The sequence below is a fragment of the Pholis gunnellus genome (genome assembly GCF_910591455.1).
Source record: "Pholis gunnellus genome assembly, chromosome: 8".
Lineage (NCBI taxonomy): Eukaryota > Metazoa > Chordata > Actinopteri > Perciformes > Pholidae > Pholis > Pholis gunnellus.
In genome coordinates, this window is record NC_136534.1 from 8,903,690 (window position 1) to 8,923,826 (window position 20,137).

The 20,137-nt window shown below is 40.0% G+C and overlaps 1 protein-coding gene across 1 annotated transcript; it reads right to left on the minus strand.

Annotated features, from left to right (window-relative positions):
* Nucleotides 1–837: 837 nt before the first annotated feature.
* On the minus strand, nucleotides 838–15,097 carry LOC306700369 (uncharacterized protein). The gene is made up of 3 exons (XM_079165378.1): nucleotides 14,715–15,097; nucleotides 12,176–12,385; nucleotides 838–1,978 (listed from the first exon to the last, which is right to left on the minus strand). The coding sequence occupies exons 1-3, from the start codon at nucleotides 14,922–14,924 to the stop codon at nucleotides 1,826–1,828; spliced, it is 573 nt and encodes a 190-aa protein (XP_079021504.1). The 5' UTR covers nucleotides 14,925–15,097; the 3' UTR covers nucleotides 838–1,825.
* Nucleotides 15,098–20,137: the final 5,040 nt, after the last annotated feature.

Here is a 20,137-nt window from a genome sequence, read left to right on the forward strand (position 1 = left end):
TGTGTCCAAGGAAACAACGAGGGAGGGGCTGTGAGAGCAGGAAACCGAGGCGAATCATTTCCCGAAACAGCCTTGGATCACTTTCATTAACTCATGATGACGCACTCTCCAGACCGTTTCTCTACCCCACAGCTGTAGTGCTACGGATGTCATGTCAGTTCGTTCTCTTGCACATCTTACACAATGTAGTAAAACAATTCTGTGTTGACACTCAAAACCCTGACGCAGTTATGATGCCTGCACTTTAAACTACAGAGGGTACAGGCAGCTTCAGGCTAGCCTGAGATGTTGACTGGACAAAAGAAAAAAAACATTCTTCCACAACAGGTTATCTGCAAGTTACTTTTAACTTTATCAAGACCCTTTAATGCCACACAGAATGCAATATAATACCTGCCAAAGCATTATAGTACGATTGAAAACCTCTAGGGAAGGTAGTGCCTAGAATTGTCTATTATTCCCTGGAACCTGAGCCTCTACCTGAAATTGGGAGGTAGCCACTTTTCTCCTCCAACTCAAGAAACCTCAGCTACAGAGACAAACATACCTCTGAAATAGTGTGCTTTTTTTGTTTACCAATGAAATTGTATACAGACGCACTACAACATGTGATTACAACTTGAGGCGCCAATATTTAAAGTCCACAAAGGAATATTTGTTTGACTGCAGAGTGCACATTTGTTTTCTGTTACACTGCTTTAAGACCAGCCTTTGGTAGAATCAGTTCAAGTTGAATAGTGCCACTCTCAGAGAGCTGGACTTCTAGGCTCTGGACTCTGGTACTGGTCAGATATAAATCATCTAAACAGAGTAGACGGCACAACATTTTTTTTTTTTCCCTCTCAATATATTCACTTTATTTATAAAGAAATGTGGTATACAGTAAATCTTACTTTTTCAGCTTTGGTTAATAAAAGAACATACAGACATTGCATGACAAACAACACCAACACACAAAACGATATGCTTTTAAAATAGAGCCAGAGCCACTGATGGAGCAACTGGCTGAGCCAGCCATATTGGCTCCGCTGTTGCTAAATTTCTGCAGATTTTATGTGAAGCTGTGCATTCCCGTTCAGCTGGAATAAAGAGGAGGACTTTTGTGCAATTCATAGAGGAGTAGATCACCTCGTAGTGTGCACTACACGTACACAAACAGGCTTAACATCTCTTCTTTCCCTTGGTCAGCAGAAGCCATTCAAAGCCAAATCTCTACTTCTGAGAGTATTTTTGAAGTATCCTTTGGTTAGTAGTATGTTATTCTATGTTTGCATACTTTTAAGAAGGCTCGAGGTTGTAAGTGAATATTTACAGCCAACAATTCCTCTGAAAGGGCAGCAAAATGTCCGCCATCGTACAATCAGACAAATCTCAATCTTTCAATTGCAAAACTGAACAGAACTCAGCTCAAGATATATTTTGATTATCCTTTACTATTCAAACACAGATTATAAAACACTTTGGATAATACCATGTGTGGTGGAGCAACACTGACCGAAGGGTGAATTTATAAGGCATCAAAGTTGGAAAAATATATTTTAGTTGATTTTTGATGTGTCATAACATAGTAAAAGCAAATCACAGACACAACAGATGTTGAACAAATCTGAATCTGTGGAAGATTGTACTGGTTACTCTCTACAGTGTTGGAGAGTAATGGATTACATGGACATCTTCTGTGGATTAATCTATCATTGACTTTCAGACAATCTGGGGACTTCAGGGTTCCATATTTTCAACTCAAAATTCTTCCCGATGACCAGGAATGTTCCTCATGTGGTCTAATTACCTGAACTAGAAATATGGGAAAGATGATGAAACAGATTTAGTGAACTTGACTCGCCACAACGGCAATGTAAACGATGTAGAGGACAAGGAACCCGATGCCGAGTCCCAGGGCCACGTGGTTCAGTGTCCTGGCCATCCTGCTGCTCCGCTCCGCCGAATTCTGGTCCCCGGAACGGTTGGCTTCACGGGCCTGAAAAATATTTTGAAATCGAAAATCAAATCAAAAATTTAAATCAAAGAGAAATACCGTAAAGATAAGATAAAGAGTCTCGTCTGGCTTTATGGAATAGCATGACTTAGACCATGTCCACAATAATATAGTGTGGAGAGACATGCATTCATATTATTAATGATGTATTAGTAATACAGATACAATTAAAATGTATTAGTAATATGGATATAATTATAATATATTAGTAATATGGATACAATTAAAAATGGATCTTTTTCACTCAACTTCTGCTTTCCATCTTCACAAAGTCTGTGTTTTTCACTTTGAGAGCAGAGTTTGTCAAAAACCCTCTGCAGTTATAATTTTTAATTGTCAAATCTTTTCTTCGACGACGTGGTCATGGACTAACAGTCATGTCTGTAAAAACATTCAGTGTATGAGAAACACAGTTCCGCTATTTGCCAACCGCTGAGCAGAACTGAAACTAATCACTACTGGTTACATTTTCAACTGTAATCTGTCAGATTTACAAACAAGTTTTGCTCAGGAGATTTTGGGATAGTATGTAAAGCACACAGTCCCTTTTGAATACAAACTGAGCAGGTGAACCCAGCTTTAATCTCTTATTTATTTCCACTATTCAAATACCATGTAGTGTGTAGATGAAGGAGGAAAAGAAAGACTGAATACAGATGTTTTCAGATAAACTGACACGTGTAAAAAATGCATCTCAATATTGGGACAAAAAACCCATAAAAGGTCATAAGAAGATTGATTTCTTACAAAAGGAAATGATGATGGTGGTTTGTGTCCAGTTTAATCAAAACATGTGCTGATAGATTCGATCATGAAGCAAGAGGCCTGTTGTGGGTTGGTGAGCCCTGTGCCTTTATCAAGAGTGTAGCCAGAGAGCCTGAATCAAATCAAACTCCCCCTCTCATTACCACACTGCTGTAGAGTGCTGCAGGAATGACGTGTTTTGGAAGCCAGCCCCGAAAGGAGCATTGCACTTTTTCCCCTTGACAAAAAGCCAACGGGATTTTTCCATTGGAACTTGGATTATTGCAGAAAAATAGTTCTGTGGCAAACACAAGTTTATGATACTTACAGGTTTTGATCAGTAAGATAATCTTCACAAATGAACAACACTTCCATGATTTCTGAAGTGTGAATGAATTTGGCAGAAGTTAAAAGCTAACGTTAGGTCGTAAACGAACTGTGTCACATGAGGCTGTGATGAAGGTTTTATAGTCTCATTCAGCCACTTGTTAGACACGTAAAAGCTTCAAAGTCACGACGAAGGTATTTACTGACATATTATGGAACAAAACGTTGACTTTGAGACGAGGGAATCAGAAGTGCAAAAATGATAACTCTTTTCTGGGTTTCAGGACAAATCCAGTCATATACACAATAGAGTGATGCAGGAATGTGTGTGTGTGTGTGTGTGTGTGTGTGTGTTTTGTAGGTGTCGTGAGAAGGCTCTAGTCTGCTCTAGTAAAGCTGGTTATGATAACCAGCAGCGGTCTGGCTCACTTTCAGCCACAGCTGTGTATCCTGTTGCAAAAACCGTGCCTCTGTTGCTTTTGGCAAAAAATGTTTATATATATATATATATATATATATTTATTTCTGTTTATTAGATTAGATTAGATAAAAAGTCTGTGTCGGGGAAAGATGCTGTCTGGAGCTGTTAGCCGTGGGCTCAGCACTGTCACATCACTAGAAGGTTTATTGTAGTGCTGGTTTATTGTTTTATTCATTTATTGTGGTGAAATGTTGTGGAATTTGGATAATAAATAAAACGTTTTTATATATACTGTGGTCACTTATTTTTTCCACACCTTGATGCTTCCTTCTACCTATGACAACATGTAATATAACTCAACAATAATAATAGAACGTTGACCCCTCAAAGTAAATCAATTAGATGCAATCGCCCCTATTGTCCTCCGTCTAGATGATATTTTTTACATTGTTTCTATATCAGTTGTTTTCATCAACAGGCCTGTAAAACTGAGTATCTCCACGAAGAATCACACAAAAGCACCACTTTCAATCTGTAATAATTGAATTAATATTAACTTTGTAGTTGAATGGTGCTTTTGTTCCAAGCAACAACAACAACAAAAAAATAGCAGCAAAAAGCAGTTAGTACCAAATTACACAAGTTCTACCAGGAAATGATTCGGACAAATTAACAAAAACATTCTTAACTATGGGAGAAACCACAGGATGAGCAGGTGTCCATCTCTGGTTACAAAATAACAACAAAAAAAGCCTCTTGAATCCTCTAAGAATACAACGTTTTCTGAAATGCCCTGTAAGAAGTTTAATATTGAAGGTTGTTTGATAAAAATCAAACCCCTTGACTCGGGGGGGAATAGCGGCTTGACTGCATCTTTGGATCACTATATTATATTATACAGACTGATACAGTGGTGCTTTCATTGTATTTGATGCCTCTTCCTGCTTCTGCTTGTTTGGCTGCCTGCCAGCAGTAATATCTGAGTGCTCTGTCTCTGTGAGTGGGCCTGTCTGATGGCCAGTGTCTGTCTGTGGTTTGCTGTGCATGAGAGCAGCCTGAGTCATTGTGGGGAAGGAGGGGGATGGGGGAGCAGGGGGCTGATATTTGTGAGAAAATCACAGAGAGCAGAAGTCAATGGAGCTGATGAAAGAGAAAATGGAACTGATACCAACATCCTGCAAGGGCTTTCTCCCGCACAAAGACAAAAAGAAAGTCACAATGGCGGAGGATATTTCCGTCCGTCCGTCTTCGCATCACTTTGCTAAGAACCTCCCCCATCCTTTCACTCCAACCTGACTCAGCCCCGAGCCTTCATCTGACATCGCTGAAGGCGAGGTCAAAGGACGAAACGCATTCCACTCTGTGAAACCGCTCCGCTGTACCTCTGGTTTGCACACGCGTCCCTGTTTTCGTACTATCACAGTTACATACAGATGCAGGGACACGGGCTCTGTGTTCTGCAGCTACGTTTTAGGAAACCAGAGCTCACGTGGCTGCTGCTGCTTATGGAGGCTAAACAGGCGTGGCCTCAAGACCGAAGCCAGTTTCAGGGAGGCCTGCCTCCTCGAAGTGAGCTCTGTGCGATTTTCAACTTCAAAGGTCCACTGGGTCGGTCTTTAAAACCTCCCTTCTGTGAGGTATTATAATCTGACTCTGGGGGGAAACCCACAGAAGAGAAAGAAAATCACGACATGTTGTTATCAGCGTGGGTGAAGAGAGAATTATCACTGAACTCTGCAGCTCCCCTCTGCTCGATAGAGCTTTCAGCCCATTGTTTGGATTATTTTGGGGGAGGTTTCGCTCTTTGATTCCAACCAGAGCAGGCAGCTGTTTTCAGAAAAAAAGGCTCTGATTAACCAACTGTACGCTATGTACCCATCACCCAATGTCACTGGTGAACACAGTGGAGCATTATCAAAACATAAATTCATCAAGACACAAAAGTAAGCTGATATTGCTTAAATATGTGACTGTTTGGTATCACGTTTAACACAAACAGAAATTCAACACTACTCGTATACCTCAGAGTCAAAGCCTTCCAGTAAACAGACATGATTATGATCACATACAGCACGCCATTCTGCAGAGTCCTTCATGACCTCACAGCCATCTTGACTGGCAGACAACAGGTGTTTGACTTCATGTTGTTCTCTGCAGCTCGGTGGTTTAACACTTAGCTGCCTCCGGTGGGACATTAATCCCTAAAACTGGCAGGCTAACAGCGCGCAATGCTCTCTAGAAAAGCAATGCATTCCTAAGAGTTATATTTGGACTCATTCTGATGGGAAATGGCTGCATGCAATATCTCAGGAAATGGAGAGCTCAATAGTGTTGCGTGTTAAGAGGAGCAAGCGGATATTATCTCATGGTGAAACTATCCGCCGAAATACAGCTACAGTGCAACAATCATGTTGTAGAGCTATTTCATCATTTGGAGAATTTGACTTGCATACTTTGTCAGAGATTATCGAATTTGTATATATATATATATTTTAAATACATTTTTAAATCAGAAATGTTATTTTGCATGTGAATTCTTTTATCTATAACATGTAATAATAAATGTCCCTAAACATGAGGGTTTCACTGTATTATTGCAGCACTGTGTTTCTGCAGAAGGACAGGAAGTGCAGATCATGGCTTCACACTGCAAGTTACTGTCTGGATGTCCATCCACTGTCAATAAGTGCTAAACTGTGAGGAAAAGCTCATGCTTTGGGAAACAAAGGACCGCTTGGAGTGGCTTGGAGCGAGACACACAGACCGCTGGTGTTGGATCCTGACAAAAGCCACTGTTGTCCGGACTCGCCAGTCGCTGCTGTGTTGAGAACTTCAACTCTCAAGTCTCATCCTGAGTCCAGCAGAAAGTTATTTCTCTTCATTATCAAAGTCCAACAAAAGAGAGAGCTGACACACAATGGTGCAATTAATTAACGTTCTCAGAATCAGAATCATTGTTGTTGAATTATATTGTCCAAGTATTGCTTTTCTCAGCAGAAACACTTAAAATGGACATTTTAAGTCAGTTCCAGACAGGTTTGTTTGAGAGGTAACTCTTCCCTCTTTACCATCGAGGTTGAAATGCCTGAGAGATAATGCTAAGTGAGACAGATTCCAGCAGCCAGCTCCATATCCCCCCACCACGCCCCCTGTCATTATCTGTTATTTCCTATCTTGTTTCCGTCTCTGCCTCCTTTTCTGTTTGGCCTTTCAGCTGAAGACATGACTGTCCGTCTTTGTCTCTGTCTTCTCTGCTCCCCGATCTCAAAGTCTCGGCCACTTTCTTTCAGTTGCTTTTCTTTTGTCTTTTGCCTGTATCTTTCTTCTGCTTCTCTCTAGGCCTTCCTCTTCATCCAGTTCCCTTATTATGTACATAAGAGAATAATGTGGGCACAACGAGCTACCCACGAACAGACACTTTTCAAGGGAAATCCAGGGAAAGTCCCAGTAGTGCCGCACTGATTAGGTCTTTGTGACCATGTGGTTTATGATGCTATTTACAGTGCAGGGCATTTCAGAAAAGTTGAACGTCACACTGCGGCTAATGTGATACATCACTGTACATATTACTTTGTGAAACACCATTTTCCTGAGCAACAACAAACCCAGAAGAAATTTGGTGAAACGGAAATAAAGCAAACTGGGGAACCGAGCATCTTCCTTCCTGTCTGTTGTTCCTGTCATTGTCATCTTAACCACACGGTTAGAGTGTTTCTGAAGGAAAACTCTGCCATTCAGGTTGGCTGCACGTTGGTGTTTGTGCCCCTGCTGTGTTGTTTGTCATGTCTTTACTTGTTCCACATAGGTATTTAAGTGGGCGCTGGCTCAGTATGCAGGATTTACAGAGACAAAGACTTACAGAGAGCTAAAGCAACTGGACAGAAGTCAACAGTAGTACGAGTCTGACTTCCAGGAAATACTGCAGGAACATGATGCTGCACTGAGGATCAACAAATGATTTTTAACTGTTCAACAAAGTGGACTTCATTCTACTGCTGATTACGGTGTTATCCCTGCATGGTTGAAGATTGTTTATTGAGATCCTTGTATTACCCAGGAATAAACATTAAAAACATTTTTTTTTTACTTTTCTCACGGAGAAATACCGCTGGGAACCCGGGGTTATTGGCATTTGTGTGTTTGTGTCTTTGTGCAGCTGTGTGTCCACATACTGAAGACAAACGCTCACACTGAAACAAAGACGCCCTCTCCAAACATCATTAATGACCCCACATGACTGTTGTAGTTAATTATTAAGCCCCACCTTGAAATGCTGTTATTACAGCAACATTTGTGGATCAACTTCCTTGTGAAGTTTACCATTAAGCTGTGTGGCCAAATACTTTTAGAATAAGAAAAATGAATGGAGCATTGTGCAAATTCTATAATGGATCGTTATGATGTTACAACTAAAGATCAGAGAACTACCGGGCTTCAAACCATTTGAACAACACACCGAAATGGCCGAATGTAACCGATTTTACTTTACTTTCATACATACTTATCACCAACTACAAACCTTGAGTCGCCCACTCCATGAATGACCTACACCTGGCAGACGAGCTGAATGAGTTCTACTGTTGCTTTGAAAGACAATGGTACAGTCCAGACCCCTTCCCCCATGGCTCCATTAACCAGCTCCAGACCACCAGGTCCCCCTCCCCCAACTCAGCAGGGGCACATGCCTCTGTAGCACCTATCCTAGTGCCCCCCCCCCCCCCCCCCCCCCCCCCCTCCCTGTGTCGACTCTCTCTATTCTGGAGAGAGATTCCTACAGGCTGTTTAGAAGTCAGAACCGCCGCAAAGCCGCCGGCCCAGACTCTGTCTCCCCCTCCACCCTGAAGCATTGTGCTGATCAACTGTCTCCGGTGTTTACAGACATCTTCAACACCTCCCTGGAGACATGCCACGTACCAGCCTGCTTCAAGGCCTCCACCATCATCCCCGTCCCCCCCAAAAAAACAAGGATCACAGGACTTGGACCGGGTGCAGACTTAATAACTTAGAGCTCAACGCTCTAAAGACAGTGGAGATGGTTGTAGATTTCCGCAAGAACGCAGCCACACCTGCCCCTATCACCCTGTGTGGCTCCCCCGTCGACACCGTGGAGTCCTTCCGCTTCCTGGGCTCCATCATAACCCAGGACCTCAAGTGGGAGCTGAACATCAGCTCCATTACCAAGAGGGCTCAGCAGAGGATGCACTTCCTGAGGCAGCTGAAGAAGTTCAACATGCCAAAGACAATGTTGGTGCACTTCTACACAGTCATTGAGTCCATCCTCTGCTCCTCCATCTCTGGAGCGCATTCAAATTCCTTGTATGTGCAACATACTTTGGCAATTAAACGGCTCATAACGTCGGCTTTATGTTTTTAGTCGTCTGTCGTCCACTTTAGTCTGGACTGGAATATGTCAACAACCTTCAGATGGACTGCCATTCAATTTTGTAGGGACCTTAATGGTACCTCAATGATAAATCAAAAATAAAAATAATTCTGGGGATCCCATCTAGTGCTGTCATCAGGCCAACATTTTAGACCAAAAACCAAATAAGCATAAAACTAATGACTCTATATTGTGATCATGTTAGCATACTAATGTTAGCATTTAGCTCAAAGCTCACAGAGTGGCTAGCATGGCTGTATGACTCTTGCCACCTCAAAGGTAGTGGAAAGTTTAAGCAGAAGAGGTCATTACAGGCATAAATAAAATTCTATTTCCTTATCTACTGAGAGCCAGAATGAGGCGTGTAAACACATCATGGAAAGTGTAATCTGTTACAGCTGTGTACATACCAGCCAAGTTCCTACAATATGCGCACAGCTTAGTATTGTTTCTGTTCTTGTTCCAGACCGCCTACGGATAATCTAATTAAGTTACTGTATGTACTTCTTCACTGTACATTAAATGAGTGGAACCACATGGACACAGCCATTTCAAAATGTGATACAAATTAACTGCCAAAACACACTATTTTGTTTACCGTGGTTACAAAATACATTATATATGTTCAACTTAACAGCAATGTGCACTACAAATTAATTCATACATTTCAACATTTCCCTGTCTTTTTGGAGAGACTGCTATTCATTCATGCCGCTATAATCTCACAAAAAGTGAGTTTTGTCAGAGTGTCGATCTGACACTGTTTTCTGTTTTCTGTTAAGAAAGAATAATTAGATTTTTATTTTACTTTCATGAAATAGATACTGTCATGGCCTGTTTTTCATGTGGACCCTTGCAAAGCTCTTTATCATTTCATACATGTGAAGTGTTATAAGATCTGAAGTAATGGATGACAAGAAAGAAACTGTTGTAAGACTACGTGTATTTTAGTTTGACAGGAAGGCATGAATAATGCTTGTGAAATATGTTAGAACTTCTAATATTGCTAAATCTAAAAGCATGTACTCTGCAGGTTGGGAGCACAGGTCGAGAAATGATGAAGACTGGGAAAGCACGGTATCTGCATTGTAAGTAAGTCATACTAGGGTTTTCCACAAGGCTTTATGAGCTAAAGCTGAATTTACATCAACACAAGGTTCTGTTTTTAACCCTTTGAGGACGATGCTTGAACTTGCCAGTCTTTTAAAAAGGTTCAGTTCACCCACATTCCCCAAAAATATGAAAAAAGACAATGTTTCAGTACTGACTGCTCATACAGTTTTCAATATCTCATTTTAAGAAATCTACAAAAAAGTCCCACATGTAAATATTGTCCAAACATAAGCAACCGACAAGATCTTAACATTTTAACTCTCATGACCCAATTGACAAAATCAAATCTCTTCTTCTCAGAATCATTAACCAGAATGCATTGACCCTGTACACACACTGCTGTAACAAAATCAGCCAACTCTTTCCAGTGGTGAGAACAGCTAGCTGAGCTTTTGTCCATCGACGATAAACATCACACATATAACCTCATAACATCAGATCTTGCCTTCTAATGACCAAATTCTGACTTGACCTCAAATGCAATTTGCTCGCAGCTAACAGATCCTCCAAAATGTAAACAATGTTTATCTAATCGGGCTCAGACGACTTCAGCTTATCACAGATATATCAGTCATGGTGTGCATGTGGCTCAATCAATGACAAAAACATAAGCTGACGTCCTCTTGCGTAACTTTCTATGAGCTGACGTTCATGTTCATTACCGTAACAGCCTTACAAGGATGCTGGCTGAATATCTGTCACAGTCGCGGTATTCTGTCTCTAGAGACGCAGACACTGGGACCAGTCAAAGGGTCTACTGTCCAGCAACTGACCTCAATGGACTTTGCTCTGTGTACATGTTAACCAGAGATTGTTCACTGAAGAGCAGGAGAGGACTGAGCTCTAATATAATGGAACAACAAAGTCTGTTGTTAAAGATCAGAGGACAGAGTGTAGAATCAACACGTGGGACTCTATTCTGTGTGTTGCTTTCAAACATCAAGGTAAATAGAGAATACCAAACTGACTGGAGTAAGTCTTAAAATAAAGTCAAACAACTGCTGCTGCTATAAAAGGTATGCCACCGCAAGTTGCACGCACCCAGTAACACAAATACACACACACACACGAAATGAATACACACAAATGACTTGGTCAGATGGATGTTTTTTGCAGTGTATGATATACCCATATACTTCATTGCTCTCGTTAATAATTAAACATTCCTCATGCCACACATTGCACGTAAACAAGCCGAAACCCCATGAGACATTTTCCATAATAAAAGACATTTCAAAGGACATTTAAAGCTTCAAAGAAAGTCCACTTTCCATGTGCAAGTAAGGCTCTCAGTAAATATACTTAAATGTTTCAGAGTTGAATAAATGTTGTATTTGGCTTTTCAATTGTTGATAGATTTGTGTAGGAAGTTACACAAGAATGTTTCCCCCTGTGAGGACTAAACATCGACCACATGGAAACAATCAGTCAACCTTTCCTCCCGAAGAAGTGCCGAGACACTCACTAACTTTTGAGTTACTTCACCCAACAAAAAGACGGGACTACCAATAAAGTGAGGAATCACTGCTAAAGGGAGGTAATGTATAGCTTAATGCTAACCTCCCTTAAGTTAGCAAATTATGTTTGTAACCGAGGCCACATTCAGGACGACAAAATGTCTTCTCCATTTTATTGTCGACACCATCTTCCCTGTCCTCTCTCTGCTCTCTTCCTCACAGATCTCCACCCCTTCCAGTAAATCACATTCACTTCCCCAAACTTGGCTCACACACACACTCATCCGCTCACATGCAAATGCGTTCTGCCGTGTCCCGTGTCCTCTATAAATTATTTACATATTCACCTTAGACAAGATGTTAAATTCTTTCCTCATCCTCTGGTCTGTAGCTTTAATTCAGGCTGTGGCAGAGAAAGTAGAAAGCTCACCTAGCTATTCTTTAGCTGAGTCTTTAGCTTTTCTTTTCAAATCAATCTCATTAATCCACTGACATTACCTCGAGACACAAAGACATCAGCGCTACCGGAATTATTAGACATGTTTCAATACAGAAATGTGTGATGCCATCTGTTTTGCTTTATATATCTTACTTGTATAATGTATTTTTTAAACGTGCACGGTTCAGCTGCAGCATGTTGGCACATATTCAGAATGAAATGACTTGGGTTTGGGGACATTTTGCTTTGTGTATACATGAGCAATTTACTGTGAATAAATGTGAGTCAAACTCACTGAGATGGAGTAGATGAGGGCAGCAATTCCAAGTGGCAGGCAGCAGCACAGCAGGGTGAAGATGGAGTAGCACAAGTAGTCGTTGACAGGGTTATCCAGCGGGCCTCGGGTCACGTACACAGTGGGCTGGACTGTGACGGTGGCTTGCTGTCCTCCTGGGTACTGGTGTTGCCCAGGAGCACCTCCATACTGCGGTGGAGCTCCATAGCCCTGCAGGCCACACCCCGGGAAAACAAGACAAACTCACTTTCAGGGACAATGAAAACACGTTTTGGGGGAGGAGGGGGGAGTAGAGCAGAGATGGGCAGTATTTCTATTACTTGTATTTGAAATACGTATTTCAAATACTTTTGAGTATTTTGTAATTTGTATTTGATAGGGCCGATTAAAAGTCGAACGTAATTTGTAACAAAATACTTCAGAGTGGAGTAATTTTGTATTTAAAATACTCAAAATACTTTCTCCATGAATCAAAAAACAGTTCACGAGTTCAGTCTTCAGATCTTCAAGTTCAACGGATTATCTGTCAAGTTAAATATTGTATCTGAGTGTGACAGATGTCAACTAGCTTGATGTATAACTTATGTCTGGGTCTGGCTACATAGCCTATTTTATATGCATGGTGATGGTTATAATATCAAGCTAGCGATCGATGCTAACATGCTAATGACGCTAGCATGTGGTCTAGGCTAGTGCATAGCCAGTGTTTAGCAAGTTAGCTTATCAGTCGAGTAGCTAGCTATAGGAAGAGGGAGATTGGGAGCTTGTATGTAATATGTGATAAATATGTTCTTGTTGATACAAACCAAAGTTTATGGGCTGTTAAGTCCCATTAATAAAAATATATATATATACATAATCAAGTTGTTGTCTTTCAATAGCTTTGCTAAGTTACACTGACATTCTGTGACTGTTCTTCCTGTTTGTGGGGTTCACCAGAGCTTTGTGTACATTATATAAACCTGAATGCTCTGCTATACCACATTGTGAAAAACAGAAAATCCAGAAAAAAGTATTTCCTATATTTTAAATACAAAATAGATGTATTTTGTTACATTTTCTGGCACCAGTATTTTGTATTTTGTATTTTGTTGTAATCATTTATTTGGGGGTATTTTGTATCAAAATACATTTTGATGTATTTTTGCCCATCTCTGGAGTAGAGAATGAATTACGGTAAACTGGGAGGTTTAACAAGAAACGAAACTACATTTGAACCACAGCGGGCCCTAATGACGAAATACATGCTTCTTGAACAGATTTGTTTGGTGCTTTTCGTGACCAAAGAGGTGGTCTTCAGCTGATTTCTTTATAATCAGGGAAAAAAAGAAAAGAGACTTCATATTAATTCAACTTGGATATTTAGATCATCCATATATATTAAAGCACAAACTGTGATAATCCTTGGCTGAATTTCTTTTCATTATTATCTTAATAGGATCGACGTCTGTAATGAATCATAACAAAGTTAATTCATTAAACACTGATCCGTCAAAGAAAATACCTGGCATCCAGCAGACCTCAGAGGGCCTTTTATGCCACCATTCAATCTTTTACACCACAGGACATGTCCCACATCTGCCCAGCTGTCATGACCCAATTGTTACCACAGATGAAGTTAAATGACTATGCTGTCGATCAATAACTTGTGCTACGCATCTTTTTATTGTGGAATATTGCTTATGAAGATTGCCATCATCTCCAGACTGATTTCTAGCACGACTTGTTCTTGTCAGGTGAAGCCCTGGGAAAAGGGTGTATGCTCAGTTCTGTTTATCTGTTAAATGCACTTTAGTGCGTTCATTCAAAATAGTTTTTATAATGTTCAACATATTACATAATGCCCAATGTCTAAAAATTCTATATATTATTTAAAAAAATATGTAGAATAGTATTTTCATTTCTAATATTTGTATTTTGTATTTTAGTAGTAGTTTAAAAGTGAGAATTAACTAATGTTATAAGTCTACAGTCATATTATAGACGATTATTGTGTGACTGATGACCGTCTATGGCTAAGACTAGACGTCTTCTTAACTTTCACTTTCCAATCTTTAGTAACCTTGATCAATCTTAACGGACTTTTAATTTGCTCAGTGGGATAACATAGAGTTCTTAAAAGTCCCTGCCACCAGGACTCTTATGAAGATAATTACATTATGAATGATCCGTTTGTGGCTCAAATTACTTTTCAAAATCATTTTCTTACTTCTATTTTACATTAACACATGAAGAGAACTCTATAGAAAATACCAACATTACAATGTGTTGTCATTGGCTTCAGCAGGGTAATGGGGAGAGGAGTAGTATCTTATTATTTGCAATAACATTTTTTTTGTAAATTTTCAAAAGCAGAGTACATAGTCATACATTGCACATGTCATTTTTCATTCCCCCCCCCCCAATATCCCCCAACACAGAACAAATCAAATCGCACTGCCTCAATTGTCAGAAAGCAAATTACAGTATTAATAACTTAAGTATAGACAAATTAAGTACATATGGTGTAGGAGGATAGTACAGACAAACAGCTTCTTACCTGCTGCTGTGGTGGGTATCCCTGTCCGGGCTGACTGTATCCCTGGCCGGGCTGTGGGTACCCCTGGCCGGGCTGAGGGTATCCCTGGCCGGGCTGAGGGTACCCCGGGTTCGGGTAGTCCTGGTAGGGTGGAGGGGGCACATGGCCCATAGTAGACTTCTCACCGGCCCATTCCGGCGGAGGAGCGGTCGCAGACTTAGAGGGGTCCATAATGCAACAGCTTGGGCTATCAAACTAAACAACTCTCTCTTTGTACCGTTGGACTCAAGTATTTTCTTGAATGGGTAAATTCCAAGATCTGTCAAGTTTTCTTCCTCAAACTGCTGCTTCCACAAAGTGTGTTGGGCAAGTTGAGTCCTACATTCGATATAATTTCTCCTCAGAGTCAGGTCACGGAGAATGAATACGGAAATTCCGGTAAAGACCTTCAAATTAAAAGCACCGTCGAACACACAGGCTACTCAGCTTTTTTTTAATGGAGCCAAAGTGAATAATATATTGTACTGAAGTTATATGTCATAATATGAGATGACCTAACATGAGATATCCCTTCCGTGAACTCTGAGCATTGCAAAATAAATATAATACACAAATATTCAATAACAGAACATGGACTTCATCTTAAGTAATTAACACAATTATCACAGTTGTATTGCATCTTAAAATAGATGAATAAATATCCTAAATAATTTGGAAAAACACTCATTTGGCTTTACAGATAAAAAGTCAGGAAAAGGCCACAAACACTAAAAGTCCATATGCAGGTTTACTTTTGGGATGGGCAAAAGAAAAACAATTGGTTTAGTCACTTGGCTTTTACAGGGCTCTGGCCAATGTCAGCACTTGGCTTGTATTTTTGTCTATGTACATTCCACACTATGTTTATATGTGTATAAATATTATTCCAAGAAATGTTCCATACAAGGACATAGAGGGTATCAACACTGTCATGAGATTTGCTGTGAGGATAAACTCCTTGATATCAACCATCTCAATCTCAAGGAAGTCTTCACATCAACAGACATCAACAAAAGTCGTTTTCATCTTCAGCCTCCCACACGTGGAACACAAACACACCTACAATTATGAAACAAATGTGAAAAACACAAAAGTGCCAGGGAATTAACTTGTGAAACATTCAAAGTAGCTTCAACGGATTCCATACACATGACCAATATTAGGAAATAGTTTAGGCTTTTATTTTTAATGCAATCGTCTAATATCCGGTCCAACTCTGGCTACCCAGAGCCAGATGCTGCCTCGCCCTCGTAACAGTTAGCCACTAGATCAAGAGGGAGGGGCTAAGGGAGGGACGATGTTCGTATTTGTGTGTGTGTGTGTGTGTGTGTGTGTGTGTGTGTGTGTGTGTGTGTGTGTGTGTGTGTGTGTGTGTGTGTCTGCGTCCTTGCGTGCGTGCGTGGGTGGGTGTAGAAACATAAATAATGCAGAGGTTGAAGAGCTAACTGAATTGTTTGATGAGTATAAAAGCTGAATAGAATAATAGATACAAAGCGGGCTTAAGACTGTGATGTTTTCAGGACTGCTACCAACAGTCTGGATGAGTACACAGATGTTGTGACGTCATACATTAGCTTCTGGGAAGACAGCTGTGTTCCAACACCGGGGTGAGTTACAACAACGAAAACAAACCCAGGTTTACAGCAGAACTGCAACACCAGCTCTCAGCAAGTGACTCTGCTTCTGTCTGGAGAGGTCAGACCGATCACCAACCACAAAGCCCCCCCACTCCATGAATTACCTACACACGATTTGAACGAGTTCTACTGTCGCTTTGACAGACAATGGGGCAGTCGGGACCCCATCCCCCATGGCCCCACCTTAAGTTGCATGGTAATGATTACATCTGTACTTTTCCTGTCATTACAAGCAATCTGCATGTACTTGATATGCCATTTATTGTATTCATATGCCATTTTATTGTTTTACTTTTTTGACTAAAGATTTGTCAGAAATTAAATTGAATTAATTGAATTAATTTCACTGTGTTACCGTCATTTCCAAGAGTATGAATCTGAAATGCAGAAATGAGAGAAGCGATATCTCACATGAACCTCAATGATACATCTTACTGCTGGTAATATGGGCATATATATTGCAACATCTTTGGGCAGTAGCCACATGACATTTTCTAGTTCCTATTATTCTTGACTTCTTTCTCTGCACAGCACCCGCATTTTGAACTAAAATTACTCCAATATTGAGAATGAAACCCTATCAATTTGTCAATGTCAATAACATTGAAAAAAAAAAAGTTAACGTTAAAAGTTAAAGTCACGCAAAGCCAGACCAGGTCTCAAAATCACTGTGCTAGCGCTAAAGAAAGGTCTGGCTCGACACATTATCATTCTACTACAGGGGGGAACAAATGCACTTGCTTGTTGTGTTTCTTCGAACCAATCACAGTCTTATTTTGAAGTATTTGGTATGGCGGCTGTCATGTTAAAAGTTGTTTGGTTAAGTATGTGTTCAATGCAGTTTTATATGTATAAGTGTGGCGAGATTAGTATTTTGCTAATGGGATTTCCTATACTGATCTGTAGAAAGAGACTGTTTTGAGATTGTGTAACTCAGAAATGTTTATGTATTTTTAAAACATGTCTATAATGAGGTCAAGCAGATCAGCACACTCCCTGTTGCCCGTCTCGTTATTTCCCTGTTCTTTACAGAACAAAATTATCACCTCACTACAGGCGTCATTTCCTGTTATACGTCATACGTTCTTACTTGTTTTTCATATGTATGTGCTTGCAAAGGTGTGGTTAAGTTTAGAAAAAGATGGTGGTTATTGTAACTACACTATGGTTAAAGTACAGTTAAAGCAGATATGGCAAGGAAACTGAAACTACAGTAGAGTGTGGCCCTAACAGCTCAGTAAAAACATCTTCATCAAGTTCCCATCACATTGGCCACATAATAAAACACACTGTAAATATGGAAAATACAATCGAATACAGGCAATGCAATCGAACACGAACAACACATTCTAAAAAATAGAAAAATGCTGCAATGGCAGAAAACCCAAGCTACAAAATAAAATAAGTTCCCAGGGGAACTGATACTGACTATTGTAGGACTGTTGTATTATAGTAGACAGTTTACTGTAATACAACAGTCCTGGAATAAAACCCTCATGAAGGCTATAATGTTCAGGCGGTGGGCGTAATGGCAGTAACATCTCTCTGTGCAATGCAATACAGTTCAAAACCAACACAAACTACATCCTCCAGAAGGATCAATGCCTGCGGTTTGATTCTCAAAAGCATACTGAGCACAATTCAGTCAGTATACTCACATTATTTATGCTTATATTTATATAGAATTGTTGCATTTAAACAGATTTGTGTTTGTGTTTTCTTTCATTGTATTTCATTACATTTTTAGCAGATACATCTCATATCAACTCTGTAGTTGTACATTGTCTCTGTTACCTTCATCCATTATTTGAGCAAACACAGGGTGTGCCCTATCTGTGTGCCCTCAAGACCAATATTATGGTCAGACAAGCACATTGGCCTTTGAATGGGATACAAAAACAACAAGTATTATTTTACAAGGCCTTTTATAAAATCAAGCCGTTGTCAATCATTCTTTGCACAAAATTATAAAAATAATTAGCTGTGGTCTTTGTCTTGTTGGCTGTTCTCGGACAGACAAGTTCAATCAATTTATTGATATTTTCCCCAATATGTAATATGTGTGCCTTTCCTAGTCTATCTTCAATATCACATTTCATAATTAAACACTGCTCCAACTAGTGTTCTTTGTACCAAATCAAGTGTCAAATAGATGACTTTGAGCAGACAGTCACAGTAGAAGTTCACTCAAACATGCTGATTGCCTGTTATTTGGTGGCTTTGGTCAGATCAAAACATGTAATATTTCTGTGCCTTCCCCAATCTTTAATGACTTTTGTGACTTTATCTAGGACCTAATACTCCTAGAGGTGGAAAAGTGACTCAGTCCTCCACGGACTTTGATGCCCCCGCTTAATTGGCCATTGACATTCACAATTTCCTAACAGAAACCTATATGTTTCACTCCAACAGCATCATCGGTATCTATAATAGATCCAGTGCTGAGATCTAAGCAGAGCCTTTTGTCTTGTGATGTAGTTTTACTCATAATTCTGTTTTCTTTTTCGTCAGATGTGCTGTCATCTCGTGTATGGCAGCTGGGGCCTCCACAACCTTTGCGTGTAGCGGGATGGAAGGCCGTTACGTAAACATTGTGACTCCTGGAAGAAAAGAGTCCGTGACACTGTGTGAGGTGGAAGTCACTGGGACATAAAACAGAGGATTCCAGTGAATATGTTAATATGTTGAGTCTGAAATCATTTAAAAATAACCCTAAAATCTATGCATGTTTCTGCTTCTCTTCCTTCAATAAGTTTTACTTATGCAGAATAACTATTACTGAAGCACATTGCTCGGCCAAGTTCCGCAAGAGATTGCAATGCTTTACAGTACCTGGAATTAAACTTTACTTGCTGAACATTAACTCTTGTGTATAATTGTTTGTGCACATTAAAGGAATAGTTCAACATTTTGGGAAATAAGCATTTTCACTTTCTTTGCCAAGAGTTAGAAGACAATCAGCAAGCAGAGGAGCCTGGCTAGCTGTGTCCAAGTAACCCACCTCAAGCCTATTTATCAGCTAGTGATCAACAACCTGACCCAAAGTCGACAGGTTTGTTTGTTGGGCCTTTTTCTTGTGTAAAGCGTTTGTATTGGCCAAGTTAAAGAAAGCCTTTCCAAAGCACCGAGGCCTATGTAACCATCTCTTTGAAGAAGAAATAACAATATAGCCTGAATTCTTTTGTGGAGGTAGCGCCATCTCATGGTGACACCCTGCAAGTGGTGAATGAATGGAGTTTTCTGTTGAAGCCAACAAATCATGTGTATTTTTGTTCCTTCTGTTTAAATCAGACAACTGTTCATTCAATGCCAGTTGTGCTTGATCATGGTATTTTATAATAGTATGCTACAGTATCATGGTATTTTATAATAGTATGCTATAGTATTTTTGCATCATGGAAATACTGTGATAATTTGGGAGTTAAAATGATGGTATTACCACGATACTTCTTCATAATGGCCAAATAGACTGTAGCAAAAGAAACTAGACTTTTCTCTTCGGGTTGTGTAATGTGTGGAACAAAAGATTGACCCAACATTAACTTTGACCTTTAAAGCATACAACTTCTCATCCATTCCCAAACATACCTGCTGTTCTGGACCATGTATAAAATCACCTTCCTCGTTTTTCCAAGATTAGCATGCATTAGCTTTCATGCACACACTGAAACTTTTTAAAAAGAAATATTGCTAAGACAGAGCTCTTAAGGTTTTAGACAGGTCCGCTCCATCACTGGGCCACTGTTGGAGAGGGAGGTCGGTAGTAGC